General features: G+C 36.4%; 1 protein-coding gene across 2 annotated transcripts in view; it reads right to left on the bottom strand.

Moving 5' to 3' along the window:
- Positions 1 to 67: 67 nt before the first annotated feature.
- IARS2 (isoleucyl-tRNA synthetase 2, mitochondrial) overlaps positions 68 to 22,331 on the bottom strand; it is a 68,527-nt gene continuing 46,263 nt past the window's right edge. For both annotated transcript variants that reach the window (XM_030868339.2, XM_030868340.2), the window contains 11 exons: positions 20,062 to 20,164; positions 19,340 to 19,433; positions 10,101 to 10,209; positions 9,054 to 9,156; positions 7,872 to 7,997; positions 7,129 to 7,260; positions 5,980 to 6,086; positions 4,600 to 4,745; positions 3,715 to 3,905; positions 1,798 to 1,942; positions 68 to 596 (listed from right to left, as the gene is read on the bottom strand). In XM_030868339.2, coding sequence (XP_030724199.1) covers positions 454 to 596; positions 1,798 to 1,942; positions 3,715 to 3,905; positions 4,600 to 4,745; positions 5,980 to 6,086; positions 7,129 to 7,260; positions 7,872 to 7,997; positions 9,054 to 9,156; positions 10,101 to 10,209; positions 19,340 to 19,433; positions 20,062 to 20,164 — 1,399 coding nt within the window. In that variant the 3' untranslated portion in view covers positions 68 to 453. The remainder of the gene's footprint in view (positions 597 to 1,797; positions 1,943 to 3,714; positions 3,906 to 4,599; positions 4,746 to 5,979; positions 6,087 to 7,128; positions 7,261 to 7,871; positions 7,998 to 9,053; positions 9,157 to 10,100; positions 10,210 to 19,339; positions 19,434 to 20,061; positions 20,165 to 22,331) is intronic.

Genomic DNA, 22,331 nt, shown 5'->3' with positions numbered 1-22,331 from the left:
CCTCTGCCATTCTCCTTCAAAACCACAGGTTTTTTACTGGATATTCACAACTTTTGCACCACCATCAGTCAGTAATTTCCCAGGTGCCTTTATTTTTAGACAGACATTATAGAACTTAAATACTGAGTCAAGAAGACTGATAAAATATAAAACATTTTCTGCTGAGCCACATTTGTAGGCAAGCATTTTCAGTGTCTGTGTTCTGAGGAAGTCCATTATGGATCCATCTGCATAGGTATATTTTTCCATGTGTATATATACACATCATTTTTTATTTAGTTGTTGCAGAAAAAGCTTGTAGCTCTAACTCTGACTCTCATCCTCTACCACTTACTCTTCCACTCATTACCTAAATCTTGGATTTCTTTGCAGTGCTGTGAACAGTCCACCTAAACCCCCAGGCAGTCCCGTCAGAAGTTCTTGCTCAGAAAGCCCTCAACACACAGCGAGGTATTACTTCCCTCTCACAACTTCTGTGCATCGCGGACAGAGTGTGTCTGATGACTCAGCAGTGTACTTCCAACAGCGAGGGCATTTTTCCTTGGTAGTGGGCATGACAATTACTTTATATGAAGACTCTTCACGAATATCACCACCTATGAAAGAAAAACACGTGAAGAGTATTTTTGATAGGCCACTGAACTTGTACAGCTCTTTACTTTTTAATTGGTTGGCAGGTGCTCCTTTTTCAAAGCTTCCTCCTTCCTGCCTTGGAAAATACCGCTTCATTTGCACATCTGTACATAAACAGCCAAGACAGTGGACTCACTCACTCATACAACCTGACTGACTGGGGAGAGATGAGGAATCTGAGACCCTGAGAGACTGATTTTTCCACAGGTCACTGAGTTCTGTATCTACTCAGGCAGAGCAGGCCTTCTAGCTCTTCATCTGGGTGCAGTTCTGATAAATTACACTGCCTCTCCAGCTACATACTGGTTTAAGAATTTTAAAAAGAGCCAAATTAGACTGACAATGGCAGTGTCCCCACATTAAACTTCTTGGTTTGGACAAAAGGAAACAAAAACTTCTCCACAATGAATAGACCTCAGACTGGTAATGTACAGTAAAGGAAGTAAATTATTTTCTAGTCATTGCACAGAGAATGTAGATTAACATTTTGAAAAGCAAATTAAGCCAGAATCTACTACATGGTCAATGCTGCCAGGCCTCAGATTTCAACCGATGCCTCCCACCTCCTGCTGGTACCTAAAAGCTATTATGAAAAGCACAGACAGCATCACTTTTCCCAAAATATCTGCAAGTTTTTCTCTCTTACCATTACTCGGCGTCCTTTCCATCAACGAGAATGAATTAAGCTGACAAAATGCCCTATCAAACAAATAACTACAAAATGCTTATATCAATGTGGGAATGAGTTCAATAAAACTTCCTTGATTCTTCATTAACGGTGGCTACATGACACTTTAATTTGGGGTGAGCATAATAAGAAATTTTAGACTCAACAGTGGGGAAGGGTAGCAGGGCTGGGCAGGACTAAGTATCAAAGGACAGGGGGCACAAAAGCCAACCAAAGTAAGGTAGACTGACTTCACATGCAGTGACAATGACTTATTCCCTCTCCTCCCCCTACTCCTGTGTTCCTAAGATCGGCAGGTACGGCACTTTGAGAGCTAGTTTTGAAACCTGGCCATTGTTGACACTGCTTCCATAGAAAACCGTATTCCAAGTGTATATGTGCCTTAAGAATACAAGTAGTCCACTGCAAAGCTGGAGATGACCTATAATTATCATTCAGTTCCCCAGATACCGCTGTTACCCTCACCTCCTTCTTACCTTCTAGGTTGATTAGAAATGTCCCTTTAAGCTCAGTGACATCTGCAGTTACTGCTCGTGGTTCCTGAGAGAGCAAAGTTGTCTGGGACGCCATCATTAATTCATTCAGCTGAGAGGTGCTGGAAGTCTCTTCAGCCTGTAGCATCTGGGCACGAGCATTTGCAAGTTACTATCTATCTAAATTAAGCTATTACCATAAACAGGTTATAAAAAGAGATGCTGCAAGTTCTTGTGTTTGGTGAGGAACCCTTTGGGACCATTACCTCCTGAGCTAATACTATTAAATAAATCAATTCTTACTAGTATAAAAGGTAATAACTAAAAACTTCTAATTAATTATATTGATTGAGAATACACTGTAAGCCAGGCACTTCACTTTGCTAGATGGCTAAATGTCCAACCAGTATTTGTAATGATCACAAAACAGCTACAGTGTTTTTTATCCCCATTTTACAAGTGAGGAAGCTTGCTCAGAGAGGTTAACTTGCCAGGCGTTCCCGACCAGTAAATAGTACAGCTGCAGTTCAGCCCAGGTCTGTCCACCTCAGAGCCCATACTTCTTCCCTGTATCATGCTTCCTACAGTAGGAGAGGGGTTAAGATACTATCTAAACAAGGATCTGCTTTTAGCAGTGTAGACCAATGGTGACAATCTGAGTAATGCACAGAGCTCTTCTGAAGCACACAATCTGGATATCTGATAAGCACTCTTACATTTTTTGTTGTAATTTCCATCTTCAAAACGAGTGTGTGAGCTAAGTAATACAAAATTCCTTAAGGAGAAAAAAAATCAGCTCATGACAAAACAGGAGATTCAGAGATTAATTTGGTTTTAACAAATTCATACAGTTAGTAACTGACATATCCAGGACTCCATTAGCTAGTTAGTGTAATTCCTAAGAAAAATACATTCACATTTTTGAAAATCCCAAAGTATTTTTTTTCCAATATAAATGATCCAAACAAGCTGTATTGTTTTCAGCTTATTACTCAGACCTAATGAAGTCAAAGGAAACATGACATGTAGGGGAAAAGCCCAGTACTAGGCTGTGTGGCCCCAGCCAGGTCACAGCTTCAATGGGGCTCAGTTTCCTGGCTCATAAAATGGAGTCATCAGCTTCCCAACTTGTAAATTTTAAAATGTGAACATCTTACCAAAATTCTGTTATCTGATCAACAATCGTATACCTACTGGCTATTTCAAGCCTCAAATCTTAATCAATTTAATTATATTATTAAAAGTTTAAATTGAAGTTCCAACCAAATGAGACGGTCATTTTTTAGTAAACTATGATACGAGTAAAACTTTTTTAAAAAACATATTCACTACCAATTTTCTTCTCAAACGTTAAAACTAGAGAAAGATCTTAAGTCTATGTTAAGCTACAAGTCAGTCTGCCCAATCAACCCCTAAGAATCCCAAGAAGAAACTTCTGATGGCCCTTTTGAAAATTAAAAAATAGGATGAATGCTTTGAGATCCCATGATAATTTGCTGGAGCAAATGAATTTTCTTCAGATCTCATGAGAAAAAGATAAAAATATTTTTTGGGATTTGTTTTGAATCTGGTCCAGATGGACAAAATTCTCAAAAGCTCCCAATTTTTGTGTATTCTGATACGACTGCCATATTGTCTAATTAGCCCTGAGGGCTTACATTTCAAACAGAACTTTATTACACCTTCCCATCCCAACCTAAAAAATAAGTAGCAACAGTACATGTTTCATAAGAGAAGAAAAAGGAAGCACAGAGAAGTCGGAAACAAAGAATCAGTGATTAGTATTAGGATTAGAAAACAGAAATCCTAATTTATAATTTTTTTTAAATATATTATTTACACTGAGATTTTTTAAAACTAAATTTCACATGAAGCTGTATGATATGAACACCATTTCAAAAGGAACAAATTGCTACTTACTTCTATTATCTCAAAAAGCAGTCCAGGCTCAATCACAATGATAACCTCATACTCAGCTGCATTTCTGCCAGGGATGCTTCCAAGAAATGAATCTCTCATCGCACATGCACTCTCTATTGCTTCTTCCAGTCCAGGCTTCTTCCAGATAGAACTGGTTCTAATCCATCCAGTACGAAAAACACTCTTGGGTTCTTATAAAAAAAAAAAAAGTTAACCAATTTACATATATTTTAAACTGTATATAAAGCTCAAACCATCAAATATTTACTATGCATGGAAAATAAGAATTGTTATTTATGACAATTAGCACGGAGCCATCCTAAATGCTTACCAAACATTTATATCAACATTTGGAAATGTAAACAAAGGATAAAGATATACAGTGAGATCTCAAAGGATGCCTAGAAGAAAATAAAATAGAAATATCCCAATATTACAGTAGTTGTCTCTGGGTTATAAGTAAGATCATGAGTGACTTTTGTCCTCTTTCTAGAATTCTACAGTTTCTAATTTTCTGTAAGCTTATTAATACAACCAGACAGAAAAAACTATTATAAAAATATTCACAGACACTATACGTTTGTTTTAGTAAAAGCCTAAAATATATTTCTGACATTTATAAAGGTATTTAAGAAAAAGTGATTTCTCAATATAGTCAAGCTGCTAACACATTTCAGAAAGCACTTTAAGGTGGCATGAAGACCACGCTGAAATTCATCCTACTCCACACACAGGTGCAGAAACTACTAAATGATCGAGATGCAAAAGGCCACAAAACAGTCACTGTAGATGAATAAGTGCCTCTTTTGTGAAGTAGATAAAATGAGAAGCTGCACCCTCAGCCAGGGTCTTTCTCATTCAGAGAACAAATCAAGTATTTCTTACCTTTAATGTAAGGTACGTACTGGAATACCTCTTCAGCCAAGTGAGGAAGAATGGGAGCAAAAGAACGAACCATTACATCCAAAATTTCGGCTAATGCAGTCTGACAAGAGCGTCGTTTGGGATCATCTGCATTTTCACAATAAAGCCTGTTGAAGAACAACTTATTGAGCGGTTGACAACACTTTGTACACGATGACTGCCAAGATGGGATCTGCCTCAGGCTGAGTTCATTCTGACAGTGCCTAAGCCTATGGCTCCAACGTCTTCTAATTAAAGGATAAAATATTCCATCATACAACTTTTTTTTTTTAATTTATTTATTTTTGTGTGTGCTGGGTCTTTGTTTCTGTGCGAGGGGTTTCTCCAGTTGCGGCGAACGGGGGCCACTCACTGTCACGGCCTCTCCCGTTGCGGAGCACAGGCTCCAGACGCGCAGGCTCAGTAGTTGTGGCTCACGGGCCCAGCCGCTCCGCGGCATGTGGGACCTTCCCGAACCGGGGCACGAACCCGTGTCCCCTGCACTGGCAGGCGGATTCTTAACCACTGCGACACCAAGGAAGCCCCATACAACCTTTTTGATAACATCCTCTATGCCTTCCAAGTGTGCCCACCTCCTCAAAAACTCTCATACCTACGCTATGTCCAATTCTGTTTTTCCGATCAGTAACAGCTAGAATCTAGACAACTGTGTTAAAGGAAAATTAATGTTAGTTGAAGGTATTTAAAAATGTGACTCACCACCCCTGTGACCCTCTCAGTGTGTCAAGGGAAGGACTGGGAGTTACAGTCCCAGTGGAAGGTCCCTGAGGTGCTGATAGACTGCGGCTGACACCTCACACTGGCTCAGTTACTGTCACACATAAGAGTCACGCCGTGTCGCCTGCATTCTGGAGCAAAACATGAGGACAGCACCAAGCCTGCCTCTAAAAGGGTATCGCTGATGTTATACAATGTCATTATATTAATAACTGGCTGAATACTTCTCTCTGAGAAATATCCCTCTCAAAGTCAGCAAACTCCTGAGGACAAGCAGTACGTTCGCTACCTCATATTCACAGCTAGTACTTACTGAGCACTTACTCTGTCAAACACAGCATTCAGCACATGACTTACATTGTATCTTTTCATTTCCACATTCTGAGACAGGTATTATCGTCACCATTTTACAGATTAAAAAACTGAGATTATAGGATAAGTTGCCTCAGCTCATAAAGCTAGTGACAGGATGAAACTTCCTAATCAGACTTGACTCAAGAACCCAACTTCTTAATAACGGTACAGGGCAGCCCCTCTTGCTCGCCTCTGCTTTCCAACATCTGCCAGGCAGCGCAGACGTTCAAGCAGTGTTTGCTGAGTATTTCAATATTCAGTCATACATACCTATCTTTGATTATGCTGAAATAAAAGTTGGAGAGTTCTCTGGTATAAAATGCTCGTAATAACCGAACAACTTTTCCAAAGTCATACTGCTTATATGCATCGGTAATCTAGGGAACAAAGCCAAAATAAATTCGGAAGCTGGGATAAGCAAATAAAAATGCAAGTCATCATGAGCAAAATATGTTCCTTTTCAAAATATGTTTCAAAGGCAGACAAATACAAAACCAGCAAAACGCGAGAGCACTTAAGGATCTTTAAAACGTCATTTCTGGATATGAAAGTCACCATCCTCAGAAAACACTGAATAGTCTACCCTGAAAACTACAAAAGAACACACACCAAATGAAAAGATCAGGTTTTAAATGATGAAGCCACACTATTTTAAAACTGCAAAGAGTTTAAGTTACCAATGTTCCTTCATTTATGCCTGAAAAGTCAAATTGGGCGAAAATCTGCATGTACAACTCTTAAGGGTATGTGGAAGCAATTTTAATTTTTGAGAAAACACAAAATATTTGTGTTTATATATGACAGGGTATCTTATAAGACAACATAGGAATCATCATTTCAGTTATTTCTATATTTTTGAGATGTATATTTCTATACTTCTGCAGTTAAATAAAGTACAACTCTATTTTATTCCTTCCTATTAAAGAAATACATGGAACTGATTTCAAGAGAAAAATGTGGTCTGAGGGGAGGCCTGTGCCTACTGCTTCCACCAGGTACTCCTGTAGTCTTTTGAGAGACCAGGAAAGAAATCATAAGACTTCATACCTAATCAACCTAGGACCATGTGGAATTTATCAACTTTTTTTTTTTTTTTTTTTAAATTTGCGGTACGCAGGCCCCTCACTGTTGTGGCCTCTCCCGTTGCGGAGCACAGGCTCCGGACGCACAGGCTCAGTGGCCCTGGCTCACGGGCCCAGCCGCTCCACGGCATGTGGGATCTTCCTGGACCGGGGCACGAACCCGTGTCCGCTGCATCGGCAGGCGGACTCTCAACCACTGCGCCACCAGGGAAGCCCAAGTATAACTTTTTTTAGTGCTTTTAGATACTATTTCTAACAAGGAATGCTCCACTCGTGTACAACCCAAATTTCAACATACAACTGTGCTATTTCCAAAAGCTTATTAATGCACACTTACCTTGTTTGCTAAATCCTGCAGTAAGTGTAGCATATACTGGTCTATGAAATACATATTGTTAACAGGGATAGAATCTGTTTCTGGGTTGAAACCAGCCACATTTCCCAAAAGAAAGCGGAGTGTATTCCTAAGCTATAAATATTGAGGAAAAAAATATACAGTCAAACAATATATGAGTCCTTCAATTATTACTGAAAAATTATTTTCTTTATAATTTTTATCCAACTCATGTTACTTTCTTAATGGGATACTTTGTTATATCATTCTTATAATAAGACTACAAATGCAGAAAAACTCTCATTTCAAAAGCTCAGTTGCAGAAACAACCACTGTACTTTATACATAAAAACTGAATTTTCATTATATTTCTTTAAAATCTAAGGGCAAATCGCCTTTCAGTGGCCTAAGTTTGTTCATCTGTGTCGCTAAGAATGTTGTGTAGGTAAAAATAAATGGAATAAATGTGCACAGTCATTGAGCACATAAAAAGTATACAAAATTAGTATAATTTCATATTATATTAAAATATAAAAAGACAGTGTATAAAATTATCAGCATTACTACTACTGTTTTTAAACAAATAAATTAGCACAGGATATTTTTAAAAGCTCCTAACATGTGGAGAACTCATTTTCATTCAGTTGTGAAGTGCTAACAAAAATGTGCCTCATTTTTTTTTAACAACGACTCAGTAAACTTTTCATTCGGGAATAGTACATAATAGAAAGAGTAGTGACTCTGACCTTGCTAATATCATCTCTGGCAGCATTCAGTACAGATGGACTAATTATCACTTCAGTGAAGACATTGGACTCAGCGACCCACCAGCGAAGGACATCAGCACCATAGGGAGGCTCTTTGCTTTGATCCTTTTCATTGAGGGAAAAAAACATATAAACATATAAATGGCTTTCGATTACAATTTGGTGAACAGAGGCTTTAGGTAAGACTCCTATTTAGAAATGTTTGAGCAAAATGTAAGCATAAAATATAACCGTACTGTAACAAAATAAGGGCTAATGATCTCAGAGATCAGGCTGAATCTAAAACAACAACAAAACTGGAAAAAGGGAGAGTTCGGCCTGCAATCTTGTTCAATGGTTTCCTGTCATGTCTGTAAACAGCCACTACAGCAGGTGGACAGAGTACTGGCCCAGATGCGTCTGTGATGGGGGAGCAGGCCGGTGGAGGGGAAGGATTGCTTTTCCCTCGCAATATTCCCAAGCTACTCCGACAAAGAGAGTTGATTACTGGACACTAGGAGGGCAGTAAAAAGCCAAGGTAGTAAAATAAGAGAAGGGATTTCTTTTCTGAAAGCAACTCCAAAATAAACCAAAGTATCAGCAACCCCAGACTGATGTTCATTAATGACTTGCTTTAAAGTGTATCATTTCCAAGAATATAATAATAAAACATTAATTCATTCATTCATTTATTTATTCATGGCTGCATGGCTTGCGGGATCTCAGTTCCTTGACCAGGGATCGAACCTGGGCCCCCACAGGGAAAGCGCCAAGTCCTAACCACGGGGCCTCCAGGGAATTCCCTGAAACATGCATTTAGAAGATGTGATCTAATTTTTTTCCTATACTGTTTCTGTTTAACTGTAAAACTACAGTTTATAAAGTTTTAAAGTTCAGACAATTAAAAGAGGGATAGCATGGCTCAGGACCTAACTGGAGATTCAGACCTGAAATGAGTCAAAAGGGCCACAATCCCAACCCTGCCCTTTTTCAAAACAAAAGAAAAAAATCACATATCATTTGAGAGTCTAGATTTAAAACATGGTAAAGCATTTGCTATTAGTATAAAAGATAGTTTTGTGAGGTTTTTGTTTTTTTTTTTTACATTGAAGTAACTATATTAAGGGTTCTGGCTGCCAACTTAGCCTTAAAAATAAAATGAATTTTTAGGGAACCACCTACTTGTCCTCCATTAATGACAACATCAGGATCAATGACATTCCCGAGAGACTTGGACATCTTTTCTCCCTTTTCTCCAAGGGTAAATCCATGAACAACCACTGTCCTAAGAAGACAAATTAGCTATTATAATAATGAACACAATGATGATGGTCTTTTTGAAGATGACTCACAGCTTAAAAAGAGTAACTTAGTTTGACATAAGAATCTTTTTTCTTGACAAATTATGTATGAAAACTTTTCTTCAAAGTCTGATTCTCAGCTACTTGTTTATCCTGATAAATAGTAAGCTCTCTTATACACAAAATTTTTATGTTTACATTCACTAAACAATTATCTCCTGAGCATCTATTATGTACTGATTTTGATCATTAAAACTAACCAGGAAAAAGTATGTCTTAAAAAAAAAATTATCTTCAAAAGGACAATTTGAGAGAAATATATATCTGCTGTTCTATCGACTTTTAAAAGCATGTTATACAAGAGACATAAAACATGCAAATTGTGAGATGGGTTTTCACTTTAAGATAGCAAAAATCTTAAGCTATTAAAGAATCTTTCTGATTAGAACCTCCATTCACATATTTGAATAAGGAAAAGCTATTCTCTGTAACTAAATAAGAATCCCTAATTTAATAAAATTCACTAAAGAAATATTTCCATCCATTAGCCACTTGTGGAAATTACAAATGTAAGGGTATCTGACTGAGGCTGTCCTCAGTCAAGCTAGAATATCCTTCTCCACATCCATCGTGTGGGTTTCTCCACTACTCCAGTCAATGCCGGTTTTACCTCTTCTAGGAATTATGACCTGTATTGAAGTGACAAGGCTTCTTTGTACTGCTGTCTCCATTTTTGTCTCTTTTTTTTTTTTTTTTTTTTTTACTTCAAACCTATTTCTCTCCTGAGACTGCAGACTATAAGCTAATTAATTAAGGGCAGTGTTTTATCACATACATATTATTCAGTACAGTGCTTCACACACTGGCGAATATTCAGTAGAAATACTCAACCGTGTGCTGACTTGTTTAGCTCAGGTGTAATACTTACTTAAAAGGTGATTTATTCCTTGCTGCCACACTTGTTAATAAGGAAGACTGAAACCAACCCCCAAGCTGGTCTTTTCCTTCCATGTACAAATCTGCTCTTTGGTCAGTACCTCAAAAATAAATATGAAAAAACAAATTTAAGTTAATTAAATAGGAAAATGGAAATGAATATTTATCAAGGTATTAAAATATTAAAAGTAATCATGTTACTTATTGCTTGTGTCATGCTATACCCAATGGCTAGGTTGCATTCACTTGGGCTGTTACCCTCACTGCCAATTTATTAATCAAGATGAAGAAAATAAACCTTGGAGTATGATCTCCTAAACCACAGATAACTAAAATATTATCTAAATTAGGGACTGATTCATATTAACTACCAATATCAATATTTCCAGTTAAATCTTTTATGAAAATAAACTATTTTTATTAATTCAACAATTATTTGCTAAGTATCCAATAACTTTATATGTTGTCATTTAATTCTCATAGTAACTCTAGAAAGTAGATATTATTATTATCCTCATTTTACTGATGAGGAAAGTGAGACACTGAGAGCTTTTATAACTTGCCCAAGGTTATGCAGACAGTAAGCAGTAGACATGGAGTCTAAATGTAGACCATCTGGCCACGGAGCATATGCACTTAACCAAGATATTAAACAAATTAGGAAAAAATGTCTTATAAAGGGCAAGTTATTAACTTCTAATTTGACAACGACCCAGTCAAAAGATGGGCAAAGCATAAAAAAGCCCTATGAGCCAGGGGTTGAGGCATGAGGTTGGTGGCGGGGCAGGGGAGGAATGAGCAGGCAGAGTGCAGAGGATTTTTAGGGCAGTGAAAATACTCCAAATGATACTATGATGATGGATACATGTCATTATACATTTGTCCAAACAGTAAACCCTAATGTAGACGATCTACTTTGGATGATAATGATGTGTCAAGGTAGGTCCATCCATTGTAACAAATGTACCACTCTGGTGGGGGACCTTGATAACAGGGAAGACTGCCTGTGTGAGGGCAGAGGGTACAGGGAAATCTCCGCACCTTCCTCTTCATTTTGCTGTGAACCTGAAACTGCTCTTAAAAAATTAAGTCTTGTGAACCTGAAACTGCTCTTAAAAAATTAAGTCTTTAAGAAAAAACATGGCAAAAGAAAAAAAAAATGCCGTACAAATAATTTAGCCTCAAATTCGTTAGAACATATATGTACCCAAGCTTGAGAGCTACTTCAGCATTCAACAAATAACAACAGTTGATTCAAGAGTTAAAAATCCGAAATACGGGACCATTTGGCAAACATCATAAGTAATGATCATTTCAGTCAAAAATCATCAAGGACGCTTAAATACTAGGTGAAAATCTGGCGAGAAAACAGGATATTTCCACAGTCTTAAAGTATCTCTCTACAAGATACAGTTGACCCTTGAACAACACTGGTTCGAAATGTGAGTGCCCACTTACACCCGGAATTTTTTAACTAAATACGTGCTATAGTGCTACATGATCTGCCGCTGGCTGAATCCAGGGATGTGGAACCACAAATATGAAGGGCCAACTATGAAGTTAGACTTGGACTGCAGGGAGGGTTGGTGCCCCTACCAACGTTGTTCAAGGGTCAACTGTACGTATAATAACAATTACGATGGGGAGATGGGGGTGGGGGAGGAGTAACCCTGCAAGAGAAAATGGGCAGGCACCACCTTAACCAAGTGATAAAAGTTAAACATCACCAGCAAAGACATCATGTGACTTCTGACATGATGCACTGAAAAGGACACAGTATCACTTCTGTGATATTTCTGCCGAAAATGCACAATCTAAATCCAACCATGAGAACACGTCAAAGAAACCCAAACCGAGGTACTATCTTCTACAAAATAAACCACCTGTACCTTCATGAATGTCAAGTTTATGAAAGACGAGGACAAAATGAGGAGACTAAAGAGATAACTAAATGTCACATGAGATCCTAGATTGGGTCTATACCACTTTTTATTTATTTTTTTCTTTTCCCATATAGGACATTACTGGGTGAAATTGGAGTAAGATCTATAGATAGGTAACAGTATGGAATCAGTGCTAATTTCCTGATTTTGATGTTCATATTGGTTATACAAGAGACTGTCCATGTTTTTAGGAAACACACTGAAATATTTTGGGATAAAAGAGCATCAAGTCTGCAACTTACCTTTAAATTGTACAGAATAAAGTTTGTTTATATATCCATATAGAAAAAAAATATATAAAGCAAATGTGGCCAGATGTTGACTATGGAAAATCTAGGTGAAGGTATGTACCTCTTTATACTATTCTGTGACTTTTCAGAATAAAAATGGTTTTCAAAAACAGGAGCATGAGGTCTTTGGGGAAGATTACTTCCATATTTTAAACCTAAACTCAGAACTCTAAGAAACCCCCACAATCCCTTTTTATTTGTAAAATGATGGTGATTTGCTCTTATGTCCTAACATTGAAGATTCAGTGTTGTAATCCTTATGTGACAAAGAGTATCTGGGTGAAGGTGGGAGACAAAACTGAAATAATGTAATCAAACATTAAATTAGTTAAATTCAACTAACATTATCAAGCACCTAGCAGGCACTGTGCTATCTGCCCTCTTGGAGATGATAGCCAATAGGGTAGATTTTCTGTTAAACAAGAAATAACTATGTTGTTATCAGGGTGAAAACACAGGTTAGCCTAGTCTATGTAGTTAGGAAAGCCTAGGATAATATAAAATGATAAATGCCTATGCAATGAGAACAAAAATTTTATCCTCAACGTCTAGAATGTTACATGTATATCCTACTTTCCTTCTTCCTCTACCGATCTGTAACCATTTAAACTTTTACAATACCAGTACTTAAACCCCATCCCACCCAAAATGTTAACTTCCTACTGGAGACCACATTTTGGATGTAGCAATAATTAATGAGAAGATTAATAACAGAATACTAGGGGAAATCCTTCTCTGAAATAAGTGGAAAATGAAATAGCAGGAAGTATTCCCAAGAAATTTTCATTTCTTCAGAAAATACCTACTTCTGGCCTAATGAAATGACAGTCCATAATCATGAAATCCAACTAACGTTCTGTCATCTTGGAGAAATAAATCATAGCTTCCAAGCCTTGATTAACACACCTAAAAAAACAAAGGGTTTAAATAATCTCTAAAATCTTTGCCAGCTCTAAAATTTTTAGTTTTAAGAAAGCTGGCTGTTGCCTAAGGACTTACACTATGCCGAATAAAAGCAATTTGAAGACTGCACAGTGGCTAGATTCAGACTGCCTGGGTCCAAATCCTGGTTGTGGCGCTTACTACCCATGGGGCCTTAGCATAACCTTTCCATGCTTCCATTTCTTCCTCACTGAAATGAGGATAACACCAAAATCTACTTACAAGGTTGTTCTAGAGATTAAACACGTAATATAACATGCTTAGGACATAGTAAATACTCAGTAAATGTTAATTATTATTAAGATACATCATAAAGAGCACTTGATAGTTGCTGATGGTATATTTTTTCAAACAGTTTTATATGAAGGAATACTTGCAAAAATGTGATTAGGTATACTAAATTACTTTTAAAATACATGGTCTCTGATTCTGTCCTAGAAACACATGTTGTACCTAATAAAATCAGGCCATTAATAATAGCACAACGAAACAACTAATTCATATTAAGGGTAAAGTCTTGGTGTCTTTCTCATTTCTCATATATGTTGAATTACTGGAATTGGGTAAGGAGCAAAATATCATTCTGGAAAAGGAAGTGTAACCCTAGAAAATTTCTGCAAACAAGAGCCTGCCACGATGGTGTATGAAACCAGAAGAAAAAGATGGAGGTGGGGAAGTTTTGGAGTAGCAAAGCACTGAGTAAGAAATGAAAAGATAAAGTTTATAGGAACTTTCAAAATGAAGATGAGAAGTTTAGTCTTGGATGGTAAGTAATACGAACCACAGTCAAACTCAAGTGCTGGTATACTGTAGAATCATTTAACAACCTCATATAATTAATTACTGGGACTATTTTCTGTTCTAGTAAGTTTATTTTTAGTAATGCTTACTTTTTTTTCTCACAACAAAAAGCACATTCTCACTTTAAGAAACTTGTAAAACAGTAAAGTTCAAGAAAATAAAATCACATATATTCCCAATACCCGGAGATAATCACTTTATTTCAGCATATTTCCTTCCACTATTTTGTCTATGCATACCAATATTTACATGAGTAAATATCCTACATCTTTGTATTCTGCACTTTTAAAAATTTAACACGCCCTTAAATAATACTTTCCCATGACCATTTAATGTTCAAAAAATGTTCAAAAACATGACTTAATGGAGGCATATCATTCTATCATATGAATGTATGCCATATCACTTCAGCCATTTTTCTACAGATGGACATTGGGTTGTTGGTCAATGTCATTTACTATTTGAAATAATACTGTAATGAATATCTTCACACATAATTTTTCATCCAGATCTGATTACTTCTATACTACAGAACAGATTCCTGTAAGTGGAATCCCTCAGTCCAAAGACAGAAAACTACTTCAAAGCTTTTGACGCATAATGTGAAAACCCCTTCTGGTAGGGCTGTGCCAATTTACACTTCCACTAGCAGTGTACAAGAGGGAGAAACGGTACCGCTTTTTTTCTGCCTATTTTTTATCCTTTTTCCTTCCTGCATAGATTTTTTTGTAATTTTATTATTATTATCATTATTTTTTAATATTTTCTTGGCAGCATGTGGATCTTAGTTCCCCAACCAGGGATCAAATCTGTGCCCCTTGCATTGGAAGTGTGGAGTCTTAACCGCTGGACCGCCAGGGAAGCCTCTGCATAGATCTTTTAGTGAAAGAAAAATTTAGAACCTTCTTATGGAGGCATAGTATGTTTGGTGTCTTAAAATTCCAGGAAAAGTAACGATTAACCATGTGGTAAAAAGTTAGTATTTCTTTACAATAACTTTTGCTCTTATGAAAATTGTAGGAATTCCCTGGTGGCCTAGTAGTTAGGATTCTAGGCTTTCACTCCTGTGACCCGGGTTCAATCCCTAGTCAGGAAACTGAGATCCCACAAGTTGCCAGCGCAGCCAAAAAAAAAGTAAAGATACACGTTTAGAGGAAACAACTGTTCAATACCTCTAGGACTGTGATTTAGGTATGGTAAAAATTTAAAGAATAAACCAACTGCTAAAAAATTACTATCAAAGAGGAATTCGCAAAAAACTGAGTAATCTACAATTTCATTACTAAATTGGTATAATTTTGCTGAATTGATGAATTTTGAGCAAGATTATTATATTGAACTAAGAAGGCAGGTTGTAGAACCAGCACAAACATTTGGCAAAACTACTGTTTAATATACATACATTTAAAAATAATTTAAACAAAAAATAATTGCTAAAAATAATCATTAATTTTTGAAATTAAGCTATTAGTACTGTAATATGTCCTTAAACAGGTAACTTTAAAAAAAACTTATTTGTAAATCTAAGTTTCTGTTTCAAAAAATGATCTCTTTTCTCTAATTCAAGTTATTTATCTGTTAAAAAGAATCAGAAATGATGTAGAATAAATATTTTAAAACACTAATTACTTCACCAGGTGAATGGATAAACTGTGGTATATCCAGACAATGAAGTATTGTTCAGCACTAAAAAGTAATGAGCTATCAAGCCATGAAAAGACATGGAGGAACCTTGAATACATATTATTAAGTAAAAGCAGCCAAAGTGAAAAAGGTACATCCTGTATGACTCCAACTATACCACATTCTGGAAAGGGCAAAATTATGGAGACAGTAAAAAGATCAGTGGCTGCCAGGGGTTAGTAGGGAACAAGGGATGAAAAGATGGAGCAGAAGATTTGGGGGGCCATAAAACTATTCTGTGTGATACATGCCATTATACATTTGTCAAAACCCACAGAATGTACATCACCAACAGTGAACTCTAATGTAAACTATGGACCCTGGATGATAATGATTTGTCAACGTGGGGTCATCGAACGTAACAAATAGACCACCCTGGTGTGGGATGCTGATAATGGGAAGGCTGTGGGGAAGGGGTTCAAGGGGTATGGATTCTCTCTACTTTTCTATTTTTAAAAAATTTTAAACATTAATTCGTTTTATTTTTTACAATTTTTATTGGAGTATAGTTGCTTTACAATATTGTGTTAGTTTATACTGTACAGCAAAGTGAATCAGCTGTACATATATCCCCTCTTTGGATTTCCTTCTCATTTAGGTCACCACAGAGCAATGAGTAGAGTTCCCTGTGCTATACAGTAAGTTCTCATTAGTTACCTATTTTATACATAGTATCAACAGTGTATATATGTCAATCCCAATCTCCCAATTCATCCCACCACCCCCTTTCTTTCCCCTTTGGTATCCATAAGTTGTCGTCTGTGTCTCTATTTCTGCTTTGTAAATAAGATCGTCTATACAAATTTTTTCAAAAAAATAAAGCTATTTTTAAAAAAGTTTAAATATTAATTAGTTTTAAATCAATGCAATAATTAATATCTTTGGTTAACATTTAAGGAATGTTTTAGAAATATGGATATGACTTATTACTTATATTTAATTCACTTTAAATGCCATTCCCTTTCAGAAAGTGTTCAAGTTTCAATTTCTTAAGTTTTACTGACCTTGAACTCACTCACAGTGAAACTCACAAAGAACTCACCAGGTACTTGACCTGGTGTGAAAACAGAAGCAAAATCTCTTTCACTGCCATAAAATCTGTCACCAAAAAGTAAAACTAGATATGTATGCTATGTAATCACCAAATTCAACTCGTTAAACATCAGTAGATACTGATGAAGACTGGTATCTAAAATTAAGCTCAAAATCAAGCTGATTTTACTTTGCAATAATACACTCTCAAGGAAACATGCAGACATTGAATCATTTCACATTAGACTTGATACAAGCCATCTGAGAATGAAAAGTACAATAAGCCTTCCCAGGAAAGTAGATGACTGCTCATTTTGTTTTTTAAAGGAAAATCACCTTTGCTTTATGGTTTTTTGAACTATGAATTCACCTAGTATCTGGACTCCTTCCCACCTCATTCTTTCTGCCTATCTTTTGAAATTTTTTATCATGAAAGAAGAAAAGGGAGGAAAACAGGATGAAATATAAACCAATTAATCTGTTACTGATCAATCTCATAAGATTTTTATTTTATTTATTCTTTACTTTTTTTTGAGGAAGAGGAATATAAGATCTCAGTGAAAAAGTAGAAACTATAGTCTAAAATTGGGTTTGTGGGAATTCCCTGGTGGGCCAGTGGTTAGGACTCAGCACTTCCACTGCCGGGGGCCCGGGTTCAATCCCTCGTCGGGGAACTAAGAACCCACAAGCCGCACAGCATGGCCAAAATGAAATAAAATAAAATAGGGTTTGTGTATTATCTGTGAAGATAGTTTACTTATGTTCTGGCATCCTCCTATGCATGCAACACACATGTTTAAATGGCAAAATGATTTTCTTTCTTTGAATTAATTAGCTATATATGACATGGAAGGAAAAAATGATTTACTGATTAGGTGCATTTTTACCACTAATTTCGTTTGATAAATTATTTCTGTCACTCTCAAATATTTGGTTAAGAACAAACTTGAAATAGTACGACTAAACTCTATCTGTACCACCAACAGCAGCACAGATAGGTTTTAATGACAATTTTCACACAGTTTAACAGTCAATGGCTCCAGGTATAATTTGTACGTGCTGCACTTGGTAACATAAAACCACTTTAGAAATTAAAAAGCAACAATGCCAGTAGCAGCAATACTCACCAAGGCTGAAGCAGCTAATGAACTTTGAAATATACTTTATAAGCACTATTTCACATATGGCATATTTATTCTATTTTGAAATTCAGGATGCTGCCCCAAATGTGGTAGGAGGTAACTCTTTTTCCTGTTTATAACATAACACTATTTAACCTACCTACCTACCTTCTGTAGTGTTATCTGCCGACATTTTCAATATAATTTAGGAAAACAAAGTACCTAAACTGGCAATATTTTCTCTTGAGTATGGTGGGAGAAACGTATGAAATAATTCTGAAAATTACTGCATACAATATTATAAAAATTATATTAGATCATTATGAATTTTTATGTACAGTTTAGCTATAATACAGAGTAAGCATGAATTTCTGTGTATTTTGCTTTTCAAATTTCCTATGCTGAAAGAAAGGCCCAATTAGAGCATTCCTAGCATTTACCTGCTAGGAATCACATTGCTGTCCTCTCAGTAATGAGGCCTACTACCAGAAGTATACCCCAGGTAAAACCTGACCACGATCCCTCTTCATCCCTTTAACAATGGTCAGCTGAACAGGCAAGCTGTTTTCCCACATTCCTTTGCTCCAGAAAGCAAACAGGATCTCCTGGGTAAAAGCCAGCACTCAGCAGCAATGTGAGGACCTGTCTGATGCAGCGTTGCTTCCCTGGCACCTCATCCCGGTCTTTAACCTCACAGTGGGGACAAGCTCTATTTCATTTCACTTCTAGCTTCTCACTTAGTATCCTTGAAGGTATCTTCTCACATCTAAACACGTCCTCTGTGTGCCTGCTACTACTCCCTTCTAATTCCTGCCCAATCTCGCCTCCCTTTTTATCCACGGAGTCAAAAGCTTCCCCTAACTGTGAGGAAGTAGAAATTAGTCAGCTGCCTGCATAGACAGGGGTAAAGCTGTGAGAAGGTAACAGAGTACAGACGAATGAGAACCGGAAAGCAGGGTACCCGACTTCTAGCCTGACACTAAGCTATGTAACCATCACCTAATTGGACCCTAATCCAATCTCATCTCCTCTTCTGAAAAATGATTGGGTCAGGCTATTTCAGTGATTTCCAAACTTTGTTTTACAGAACTGAGGGCCTTGGGGTCAAGGAGAATGAGCTGACCGAGAGGAAGAAGAAAATACCCATTTTTATTAATCTTATATATTGTGGTTCTATATAAAAATTTCAAATGGAAAAAAAAAAGTTTAGAAAGCATTGGATTAAATGATTTTTAATCATTTTTTTAAAATGATTAAAAGATCCAATAGCTCTTCCAGATCTAAAATTATATTATAGCCGATGTACTTCCAAATAAAGCATAAAAAAAAAAAAGAGTTCTTGATTATAGATTTCTTCTGATAGCATTTATTTATTTTCAAAACTGCTTGATTGGTATTTTATCTACTATTTTAAATTACCTGGAAGAACATAAGACCATGAAGTTCCACTGTCAAACCAGATGTCCAAAATATCCTGACCTGGCACATACTCCAAAGCATCAGGACCACCAACCTAGTAAGATAATGTAAAAACATTTTAATTACACAGCCATCACAACATTTACAATTAATACCCAAAAAGGTCTTAAGAAAATGAAATACTTACAACCATTAAATTCACATTTTAAAATGAAATTTCAGACGTTTTTAAGTATTTTGCAATTACGTACAACTGCTTCATTTCCATGTAAAAGTGATTGTGGTCACTTAATTATACATTTACTAATGGAAATATAAACTTTTTATTTCTTGATAATCTTCCAACTTGGATTCGTCAACATGTGATGCCATCAGTTAACTCGAATTCATGTCCTACAAAGTCCTGATATACCAATGTTAGGCACTGTTCCCTCAAAGTCACAAGTGCCTCTCTCTGCTCAGCCAACAAAGCAGTTAAAATCAATCTTGGCCCTCAGTGAGACAGCAAATATCCCTCACACTCTACTGCTACACTATATACCTAGCTTCTCTAGCTAAATAAAAATGTCTACTCTCAAACTGCACCGGCTCCTCATTTAAGATGAATAAACTCATGCACTTGACATGATAACATAACTACTTTTTAACTCCCAGGGAATCTCGTGTTGTCATTAAATCATGCAATACATAACAAAGGCTGTTAAATACGAATAGAAATTTACCTGAGATAAGACTTCTTTTGGAAGAAGTTGCTCCGGGGGAAGAGTCCACCAGATATCACTGCCATGTTCCTCCACTAGTTTAATAATATGCTCAATAGTTTGGCTATTTTAGGGGGAACAAAGTAGAATTGTTCACTTAATTATTGTGATTAATACCTAATATTTTAAATTTAAGAAACAGTAGTACTTTTTCCCTATCTGCAGGATATTTATCCCAATATGCAGGGTATTTTTTCCTATCTTTTCCCCCAAATTTAGTGGTATTATCTTCAGTTACTTGCTTACTTAGTTCCTGCTGTCATCTTAAATTCAATAAAATAAAATAAAATTGATCATATGGAGCCCTTAAAAGAAAAAGAAAAACAAAAACGACTTCTCCTGATATCCCTATTTCAGTTACTGATTTCCCTGTTTCTATCAATCTATTTTCTATCCAAGTACCTATATTCAAAACCTGCTAATTATCTACCTCCTCCAATTTCTGCTCAAACTAAGCCACCACATTCTGTCAGTTTCTACCTTGAAATATTACTCAAATTTATTCTTTGAGTAAATAAAAGAATATTAGTCCAACCTCACTGCGTCAATACTAGATTGATGCAATGGTCTGACTTTTCCCCTATGCTCATTCCTCTACATGACACATGAAATTTAATTTATATGACACATCTTTGAAAGAGTTGCACTCCTAAAACTGCTTTTATCACACCAATCCCCTCTCAAAGATTTGCAGTGCCCCCTCACTGCTTATAGGACTGAGTCCAAATACATCTGCATAAGAGGCAATACTGTACCAGAGCACAGATTTTGAGATCTGATATTTGATAACAGATATCCAGGTTTATATCTTGACTCGGCTACTTTTTATATATATGACCACACACAAGTACTAAAACTTCTCTAAGTCTTGGTTGTCCCCTCTGTTAAGAAGAATAGTGCAATTTGTGTTCAAAAATAATTTGAGTATCTCCAATGTTTTGGACGCTGTTCTAGGCACTGGAGATACAGCAGTTAACAAGGAAGATAAGATTCCCACTGTAGTGGAACTTGCATTTTAATGATCCTAGATACTCTCCTCAGAATGACTGCAAACTAAATGAGATGATCCAGTAAAATTTAACACATGCCTAACACACAACAGAAAGCCAATAAATGCATATCAAATGAGTACTGAAATTGATCATTATCTTTGGGAAGATAAAATACACAGTTATAAATTGTCTGAAAATTAAACTCAGGGAAAATCTTATACTAAATCTTATACTAAATTTTCTCACAGCTTTATGGACATTACAACTTCCTCTAGTTGCTTTCCACTGAGACACAGAATATATTGGTCAAGAACATGGACCCTGTGTGGAGAGAAGGGAACCCTCCTACATTGCTGATGGGAATGTAAACTGCTGCAGCTACTATGGAAAACAGTTTGAAGGTTCCTCAAAAAACTAAATGTAGAGTTGCTATATGATCCTGTAATCTACTACTGGGCATATATCCAGAGAAAACTATAATTCGAAAAGTGACAGATGAATGGATAAAGAAGATGTGGTACACATACACAATGGAATATTACTCAGCCATAAAAAAGAACAAAATAATGCCATTTGCAGCAACATGGATGGACCTAGAGATTATCATACTAAGTGAAGTAAGTCAGACAGAGAAAGGCTAATACCACGTGATACCACTTATATGTGGAACCTCAAATATGACACAAATGAATTTACCTATGAAACAGAAACACACAGAGAACAGACTTGTGGTTGCCAAAGGGGAGAGGGGGGATGGATTAGGAGTCTGGGATTAGCAGATGCAAACTATTACATACAGAATGGATAACCAACAAGGTCCTACTGTATAGCACAGGGAACTATATTCAATACCCTGTGATAAACCATAATGGAAAAGAATATGAAAAAGAATTCAGTGTGATACACTGAATCACTCTGCTGTTCAGTAGAAATTAACACAACATTGTAAATCAACTATACTTCAATAAAATAAATTAAAAAAAAAAAAAAAAGAACATGGACTCCAGAGCCAGACAGCTTTCATTTAATTCCTGGCTCTATAACTTACTAGCTATGTGACCCTAGGCAAAGCACTCAACGTTTCCGTACCTTGGTTTGCAAAATGCATATAATAACAGTATCATTAATAGAGCTATTATGGATATGAATTGAGCTTATATGTAAAATGCCTAGAACAGTGTCTGGCACATATTAATAGGTATTATATAAGCATTAGCTATTATTTAAACTGATTCTTTT

The sequence above is a fragment of the Globicephala melas genome, chromosome 1, assembly GCF_963455315.2.
Source record: "Globicephala melas chromosome 1, mGloMel1.2, whole genome shotgun sequence".
NCBI lineage: Eukaryota > Metazoa > Chordata > Mammalia > Artiodactyla > Delphinidae > Globicephala > Globicephala melas.
The sequence above is the reverse complement of the archived record's forward strand: the minus strand, read 5'-3'. Positions and strand labels throughout refer to the sequence as shown.